This window comes from Oryzias melastigma, linkage group LG6 (assembly GCF_002922805.2).
Source record: "Oryzias melastigma strain HK-1 linkage group LG6, ASM292280v2, whole genome shotgun sequence".
NCBI lineage: Eukaryota > Metazoa > Chordata > Actinopteri > Beloniformes > Adrianichthyidae > Oryzias > Oryzias melastigma.
Genome location: NC_050517.1, coordinates 19,796,866 through 19,806,178, shown reverse-complemented (window position 1 = coordinate 19,806,178; position 9,313 = coordinate 19,796,866). Strand labels below are relative to the sequence as shown.

Here is a 9,313-nt window from a genome sequence, read left to right as displayed (position 1 = left end):
AGAGCAAAGCTGCTGTTGTTACATGATGAAATCCATTGATTAGCGGAGAAGTATCCCAACAACAGCAAGCGTCCAACCAGTGCTTTTCCCAACTCAAGATTCTAAACAAAAGTTTTATCGTCTTATTGGCTGCATTCTCCTTTGCCTCCCGCAATCTTCTTGCAAAGATTGTTAGAGCCCCTGTAGCCGCACCGTTATGACCAGCTACGTCATCGGTCTACACCCTCCATCTGCTTTGATGGTCCAACACTCAATGGTAACGCTCTCTTGAATTGCCCGGACCATCCTAAACCGGCCAGGACCGGCCCGGACCGATCAGTGGAAATGAGGCATAAGGGGGTGCCCAGCTACCCAGGAAGCTCATTTCGGCCACTTGTATTCGGAACTTTCTTTTTTTAGTCACGACCCAGAACTCATGACCACAGGTGAGTACTGGAACAAATATCAACCGTTTAATTGAGAGCTTTGCTTTCTGCCTCAGCTCTCTCTTCACCACAACAGACCCGTACAGCGACCACATAACGGCAGACGCCGCTCCGATCTTCCCTCACTTGTGTATAAGACCTCAAGATACTTAAACTCCTCCTAACTTTTTATAAATACTGTAAAACATCATAAGCATAACCAAACGTTAAGTAACCAACGTTAGTATAAAGAAATTGTTATTGGTACCTAATTGTGAAGTGTGACCAATTATCTATTGGGAAATGTCTGACAAGCTCTGTTAATCATTAAATATATTTTGTTTTTGTTGTTTTGCTCAATATTGCTCATTTGAAACCTCCACCAAATACATTTGCACAAAGATTGTGGAAAAACTCTGAAGTAAATAAAAATACATAACATGATACAATGACAGATAATCAGAAGTTCATCACTAAGTTCATCAACAAAATTTTGAATTTAAAACATTTTAACATTTAAATATTTTTAGGCATTTTCGTAACACTTAATAGAAATGCGAGTAAACGAGTAAGAATTTTATGAAGAGTCACATTTATTTTGGGTGACTCCTTCCTTTTTTTGAAGCTTCTGGATATTCTTTCTGTTCTCTCCTCTGAATGAAGATGTGCAACAAGCTGTGATGGGTCACGGCTTTGCAGCCGGAGCAGAAAAAAAGCAAACTCAAAGGTCACTTCAGAGCAGTTTACCACACACAAATTCAGCATTTGACAAGTTTTCCATCTTTTAACCCCACACCCAAACTCCTCCAAATATTTAGTAAAAAGGTGGGAAAAACCCTCAGCTGTTCCAAAAAAAATGTCTTTTTCTTACAATAAAGGAGGAGAACTGTCAAGTGTTTCTGCTAAAATCACTGTTGGCAGCGAGGTTGGACTGCAGGAAATCACCGGTAAAAAAGGGGGAAATATTTTGGAACAAAAACCTCTGCTGACGTTCTACAGAAGAAAAACTGAAAATGATGAGTGAAAATTATATATTTTTTCTGCATCTTTGAGTTTTGCAAACAATAACTTTTGGACGTTTCTCTTCAGCGCCTCAAACTGCACTGACGCAAATCTGTGACAACTAAAGGAAATCACAGAGAGTCCTCGGGGGGTGTGGAGACGCTTATTGTATCTAAGTCCCAGCATGAGCCTGATTGCAAATGATTGATTCTAGAAATTGAAGGAGATCAAATGGTCCTGTTTGCTTTATTAGCAGGAGGACACGTGAAGCTGCCATGTGAGCTGACTGCAGAGCCTCATCGTGCGCACCAGCTGTGTTTGAGATGGGGCCGGCTCCTCTAAAGGCATTGTTTTCACACTGGGGTGTCACTCTTTTATGTTTTTCTGCTAAATCAATGTGTGCTGCCTCTCAGCGGCCATCTGGGGAGGACGGGGCGGATAGTAAACGTGTGGATTACAGGGGTCACTTTTCTGGGTGGGTGCACAAAAAAAAGGATGATGTCATCGGACGGAGCTCTGCAAATGAAAGTTTCTGCGTGAGTGTTGGACTCAAACCCTTGTTGGGTTCCCAGCTCCTCTGCGTTAGTCAGCCATCAGCAAGGCCAGATATAGACAAGGGGAAGGGCCGTCAGGCACCCTCCAAACCCCCCAAATATTTTTGAAAAACTGAAATAAAAAGGATATAAAAGACAAAAAAAACACGAGGATGGACAGACAGGGTGTATTCAGACTGTATTCACTTAAAGTGAACCAGACTTCGTTTCCTCCAATAATTCAGAACAAATTTTCAGTCTGAATACACCCAAGAGGACCCCGGTCCAGCACCAGGAACCACTCTTGGACCCATCTTTCAAGGTGGTCTCAGTTCGTTTTTCCAGTCAGACTGAGCTTTGGCTTGCCATGAGTTTCCTCGACCTGAATAGGCTCCGTCCTCGAACCTGAACAACTGAACCAAAAAAGCCACCGTAGCTAGTCTTTACGTATTGTAAACAGAGAGCTGTGAACAAATATGGAGCAATGAAACGATATGTCATAAACGTTTATGCCCGGTCCGCTCCTGGTCGTTTTAAATGCTCCGGGCAATTCTAGTGAGTGTTTCCATTGAGTGTTGGACCATCAAGGCGCATGCGGGGTGTAGACTGATGATGTAGTTGTGCGTCATAATAGTGTAACTCCAGCGGTTCTGTGTATTCGTGGATTCGGCATGTCTCAGAACACAAACACCCACAAATAAGGGGGTTCGCCTACAAAGAAAACAGCCAAAAAGAGGACAAAACTTTTGGGCTTGCATCTTGAAAAGTGCTGGTCGGACGTTTGCTGTAGTCGCAATACCTTTACGCCAATCAATGGATTTCATCGTGTGACAACGGAAGCTCCGCCCTAACTGGTCCGTTCCATTTTTCTATGGACCTACAACCAACATGGGACCAAAAATAGCATGAATCGGACATAATGGATAAATTTTATAATGGAAACTCAGAATACCGTACTGGTCCAGTCCAGTCCGGTCTAAACCGCTCAGTGGAAATGAGGCATTAAAGTACTTTCATAGCCAACGTCTCCTTAGCAACCGCCTTGCAGTATGCCTCTTTTGTACCAAAATAGCAATAAAAAGTGAAATATAACATTTGAATAAGTGAACTATGCTGACAAGGATTCTTTCTCTTGTCGTTTTCTCGTAATTCCTGGCCAATGACTGAAGAGATCTTGAGTCACGTGGTTTGGCTCGGAAACAGAAATGTCAGTCTGAATACAGACCAAACGCAAGGTTCAGGACTTGATCCGGACCAAATTAAGGACTCAGACCAGACTAATTGACTTTTCCAGTCTTAATAAACCCATAAAATAAAATAAATGAAGCACCAACAGGGCACAAACCTGTGTCCATGTTGTGCAGGGAAGAGCATTCTACATACAGATCAAAGGAGAAGATCAATAGATGAACTCATATGATGATATCATGGTTTTGTATGTTTTTAGGGGCTCAGAGGAATATGACACCTCGAACTCTCAGCACTGACTTGCCCCCTGATGTACCTGCAGCTCATAGTCGGGGCTGGCTAACTAAAATCCCGATCCATCTTGTGCAGGAACACAAATGGAGCACAGACAGAGAGGGGTTGCTGTGAAGCTTGAATGGCTTTAAAGGGGGGAGGGTTTAGAGGGGGGGTCATGGGGGTATTTTCCCTGCATGCAGTCTGATCCTAAAACACAGGTGCAACCTCCTCACAGTCTTTGAGCACACCTCCTCCTCCTCCTCCAGTGCTGCCAAGTGTTTGTCCATCTGATCCTCCATTACACCTGATGATTAGGGATTTGTCTGCTTTCAAACCACTCATTTTCAAAGATGAGAGGTCCAGCATTGCTGACAATCATCAGGTGATTTGGGAATGTGGTGAAGAAGGTGCATGAACTTCAATTTTTTTAATTAAAATGCATTAGGGAGGAGGACGGGAAGTGGAAGGAAAGGAAGTGAAATGGCTTTCAGGGACATTTGAGGGCGCGTGCAGCTCTGAGAGCGGGACTGCTGGATGAGTGGGGGTGTCTGTGAGATGCGGGGCTTGCATGCGGCGTCACGCAGAGTCGATCCTTGTCTCTCTCACACTTTCTAACAAGCCATTTCACAACATCCAGGCAGCGGATCAGGCTTCGCAGCAGCAGCAGGAGCAGCTACACCCTCAGGGCTCCACTCTCCGCCCGTCGACGACCACAACCAAACAGTTCGGATCGCGGATCGAGACCAATCACTGGATCTGTGAAAGTCACTCCTTTCTGATCGGCGGGAGGACGGAGTTTAGAGAAATGGCAGATGAGATCCGCCGGCTGAGAGGAGTGGATCTGTGAAGAGAGAAGGGGATCCCTTGGATTTGCGCGCGCTTGGAGACGTTTTTTGGAGCTGATCATGCACGGACGGGTGGATGTGCAGACCACAAAACCGCTGAGCACATTTTCAGGGGGGATTATTTAATTTCTCGGACTCCTCTCGCTCCTGATCGCTCTCCTACGGGTTCCTGCAGGACTTTCAGAGCCGCCGAGAGCCCATGCAGTCACCAAGGTTGGTCTATAAGTTATTTTAATTTCACTTTAGTACATTTTAAGCCTCTAATCACCTAAATGTGCACCCCTTATTAAAAAAATCAAAATATCTGGCAGTTTTTATAAAAGAAATGCATATAAAAATTGCACCTATTTGCAAAAATACATTTTATCAGAGTATTCGCCACTTTAATCTGGCAGGCCGTTCCTGCAGAAGGATGAGTTACCCTCCACCTGCATGACACCACAAAATCACGCAATTAGAGAGCTGCCCGTGAACTCACATTTTAATGGCACTTTTGTTTGTCCTCGTTAAGCCATGTGCGCTCGTGTCAGAATTTCAGCTTTCAAATTGGGGTTCCTATAGAGCGCCCTCTGCTGGACGGAACTGGAAAATGCGTGAAATAAGATCAATAAAGGCGTGTGCGCAATTGAGCTCAAATCCAGGGCAAAAGCGCAGGATTATGATAGACGCTTGATGTTTTAGGCGAAATCTACCAGATTCATATTCAAACATGCACTTCTGGAGATAATGCATCATAGAGGATGTTTTTTTAGAGATTAAAATAATCAATTAATCTGTTTGTAGAGATTAATCTTCAAAATGCTAATTTTCAAAATATATCTGATAAATAATCTAATTTTTTTGCTGATTCAAATGATAAATCTCCGAAATGAAAACAATCTGTTAACATATTGGTTCATTTTTTATAACAAATTCACCCTAAATCTGCAGAATTCTAGAGCTCTTTAACACAATATACAAAAACACTTAAAAAATTAAACTTTCTTTAAGAATAAATGCAGCAGCAATTAAATAATGAAAAAACGATAATGCATCTTATCTGCTTTGATCTAACACGTTTGCAATGATTATTTGAGTGTGTTTTCTTGTGTGTTTCACCCATCCGTCGATCCATATTTAAAACAAATGTATACATCAAAGCCTCTAAGGTGCTAAAAGACAATTTCATTCCAGGGTTGTAGGTTTGCTGAAGCCGCACGGTCCAAAAATATTCCACAATTCATCAAAACATTTCAGCGAGCAGCTTATACCTTTCAGCTGCGCTCATTCATTTCAGATGTGAAAGCCTGGCATCTCGCTGTTGAAAGTTAGCATGCACAGGGCCACCCTTGTTGAAAACATGTGTAGGCTTAGACCTTATTGTACGTGAACGTATCCATCACCCGCAAGAGGCACAGCGACCACAAAGACGTTCACTTCTCTGGAAAAATACTGTACTGCCAGCCACAACCTGACTTTCAGGTTAAATGGCTATGAAAGGCTGCAGTAATGTAGCACTTATAGCTGTTATGTGCTCTGAAGGAGCCGAGCAGCTGAACTTTATTTTACATTTTTTTGAAAATGTGGTTGAATTCAAAGAAAAAAATATTTTAAAAAGCAACAAATATGTTTAATCTTTCAATGTTAGCTTTTTCTGGAAAGCGCAGCTGCTGATCCGTGAGAAAGTGTTCCAATCTAACTATAAATATAGTATAGATCCAACATTTTTAAAGGTTATATGCAGCTTAAATTTGTTTAAAAACAAGGGGGCTCTGTACAATCTGTTGCTTGTATCTAAACATCAAAAACCACAAGGAACTATTTAAAAAACTTAAAAAGTGATATATGTTTGGGTTTTTAATTGTCAGTTTATAATGGAAGCCATGTTGTTAGCATGTTGTTGTGGCTTTTTTTCCAATGATGGAGGACATATGTAAAGAAAATTAAGTTTAAATCTGCATTTGTGGGTATTTCTTTATTCAAATTGTTGTGAATCAGAAGCAGACGTAAAAAATGTAGTTTTAAAAAGCGACAGTCGGCCATATGGACTCCCAGTTCCGCTCCATCTACTTGTAGACAAATAGATCCATGTACGTCTTTGTTTTCCTCATCTGAGCTGGTATCTGGCTCAAAACTATTCAGCTGGATTTTTTTTTTTTTTTGCTAGGTTTCGGTTGTGAGGGGCTAAAAACAAGCAGGAGAGAGTGTAAACAGAGGGATGATGGGAAGTGAGGGCAGGCTTACTCAACGCCAAAAGTCCTGACCATGACTAAGATGTAATTTATGATTAACTATTTTTTTTTCTTAGAAAAAAATCCATGCTGGATCTTTATTAAAGCATTTCAAGAGTCTAATTAAATCTAGAGTATACTGTATTATAGCCTATAAGAAAGAAACAGATTACACTAAGGGGGTTTCTGTGTAATCCCTGTACTTGGAAGGCAAAAGATGAGAGTATTGAAGAAAAGTCCAACGCAACCAGATTCAGAAAAAGTGACCAACCATCGGCTGTGTGGTTTGAGAAGACAGTAAACATCTATTTTAGGGCAGGAAAAACATGTTTATTATAAAATAGAAAGAGCTTTAAAATGAAGCAAACAAACTCCAAATCACAAAATATGTTAAAAATTAAAGGGATACACAAAAATTATAAATAATCTCTTCTTGTTATGTCTTATCATCTGACAGTTTCCCTTTTTAATGAGGGGCTTAAATATTAAGAATTAATCGATTACTTTGAAATAAATACATATTTTTGGTCATTTTTCCAGCTCAAATGAATCCTTTTCTGATCATATAGTCGTCTTTGAACATATCGATTTCGTGTGGATTCACTTCAAATGATCTCAGTCACTTCTGGTGTCTGAAAAAGTCTGGTGGCTCATCAAAAGTCGAGCAAGTCTTCACTTCAAGGTGTAACGTGACACTTCGCAGACGGAGGTGGGGGTTTAAAGGCAAAGCAGGGCTGTGATTGGCTGAACGCGTCCGCTGTTCCGAGGGGGCGTCACCTCCCCCCGCGAACAAACACCCTCCCAGAAAAGAGCGGAGCTCCGCCGCCCGCCGCGCCTCGACACGCCGCTTTTACACAAAAGAGGGCAACGAGTCAGTGTCCCAGAGGCAGGCATGAGAGCACGCTCCCTCTGTCGTGGAGTTTTGCGTGTTTTTTGAGTTTTTATTTCTCCTAATCGAAGCTCGCGCTAACTTTTGTTTCCCCCCTCCAACCCCCATGTGACCAGGGAGAGGAGTAAAGTGCGACCCCGAGCTGGATGGATGGTTATGGGGGAAAGAGGGAGACCCTCGGCGCTTGAAGTGTGCAGAGTCCTGGCTGTGCTTTTCTCACTTTTTCCAACCGGTAAGCCTCACTTTGGAACTTTTCTAACACCACGAAAAGTTTATTGAAAAGTTAGCCCCTCGCGGGGACAGTTAGAGGGTCATCGCGGCGTTAGCTAGCTTAAAGTTAAGCTGCTTTTAGCCGCAGTCAACGAAGTATATTCACTTTTTAAATCGACAGTTATTATTTTTTTAAGTAGTGTTGAGTCACTGCGTAAAAGTTGTGTTTATTAAAACAATAAACGAAAATATGAAGGGAAAATGTCTATTAAGTTGGCTTAGCGTAGTTTACTCGCAGGTGGTTCGACCTCAAGTTATGATATTCTTTTTTTTTTTTAAACAAAAAGTTCATAGTGCAGTTGGCAAGAAAAAAATGCTTCAGGTTTTAGTTTTAGCTTTTAAAAACTTCAATAACTTTTGTTTGATTTAATGCAGTTTTATAGCTATTTAGTAACATAAGTTTAATTGACACATAAAATAGCTATTTTTAACTTAAAGGTAGCTAACACCTAAATCCTTTCATAATCAAAACACAACCAGTTTTTTATAGCTATAAATTGTTTTAAATTCATCAAAAATGTTTTAAAAAGTAACTTAAAAGGCAAAGCATCTCATGATTACTCAAATCAGGTCATATGTTTGATTTCTATGATATTTATTAAAGAAAAAACAGCTAAAAGTGCAGTTGGAGAGATGACAGGTTTTATTTTGTTTTTTTAAAACTAATTATTCCAACTTTTTTTAATTTAATGCACACATTTTTTTATATATATAAATAAGTAGAATTGATGCATAAAACCAGCTATTTTTTAGTCTAAAGCTAGATAACACTAAACTCTATTCATTATGCACACAAATCAGTTTTATTAAGTTAGGACTTGACTTAAATGCATCAAAAATGTTTTTAAAAGTCATTTAGCTGCAAAAAGACAATATTATCCCTTGATTACTCAAATATGTGGCCACATATTTAAGTTTTTAGATTTTCATTTTTAAAAAGTGCTGTAAAAAATGCTCCAGATTTAATTTTTTTTGGCTTTTAAAAACCACAACAATTCCAACTTTTACTTGATTTAATGCAGATATTTTTGTTTCTTAATATCTAACCAGGTACAATTAATACATATAAGCAGCTCCTTTTAGCTTATAGCTAGCTAACACTAAAATCAACAAATAATATGTGTTAGATACTTCAAAAATGTTTTTAAACGTATCCTAGCTACCAAAATCAATCTTATCCATTGATTAAACAAATAAGATATTGAAGTCTTGAAATTAAATATAGCATTTGTGTTGCTCATAGGGTAACTGTCAGAACCCACAGAGGACTGTTCCTAATCGTGTTTAGCCTTGGTGTGGTGGTTTCAATCACTGTTTTTATGCTGTGTTTAAGTTTAAGCTTCCTGGTTAGAAAATAGAAGGGAATAAGTGCAGCTTTAACAAGTGACCATTAGAAGAAACTGAAGACGTATTTCAAGTTATAATTAATGTGTCATAGAAGTGTAGTAGTCCCTGATCCTTCAGCCATTGAAGTTTGAGTTTAGTGCAGGTTCTTTACATTCAGGATCCCTGGCGCTGGTCAACCATCATCTTCTCTTTGAAATCACTTTCCATGTGAGAACAAAGAGGTTGTGTGCTGAGAGTTGAGTTTTGAGATTAGTTCACTACCATCCATCAAATGGTTGAGAAGCGCTGGGCTGTTGTTGCGGTTGAAGAGAGCGATGGAAACCTTTTTTCTTTTTTTTTTTTTTTATAG

The 9,313-nt window shown here is 40.1% G+C and overlaps 1 protein-coding gene across 3 annotated transcripts in view; it reads left to right on the top strand.

Moving 5' to 3' along the window:
• Positions 1-3,707: 3,707 nt before the first annotated feature.
• The window catches only part of rgma (repulsive guidance molecule BMP co-receptor a), a 14,358-nt gene continuing 8,752 nt past the window's right edge, over positions 3,708-9,313 (top strand). The window contains exons 1-2 of one of the 3 annotated variants that reach the window (XM_024281835.2): positions 3,708-4,461; positions 7,464-7,579. In XM_024281835.2, coding sequence (XP_024137603.1) covers positions 4,448-4,461; positions 7,464-7,579 — 130 coding nt within the window. In that variant the 5' untranslated portion in view covers positions 3,708-4,447. Of the gene's footprint in view, positions 4,462-7,018; positions 7,345-7,463; positions 7,580-9,313 lie in introns of those variants that run through there. The other 2 variants (XM_024281836.2, XM_024281837.2) reach the window with 2 other exon arrangements.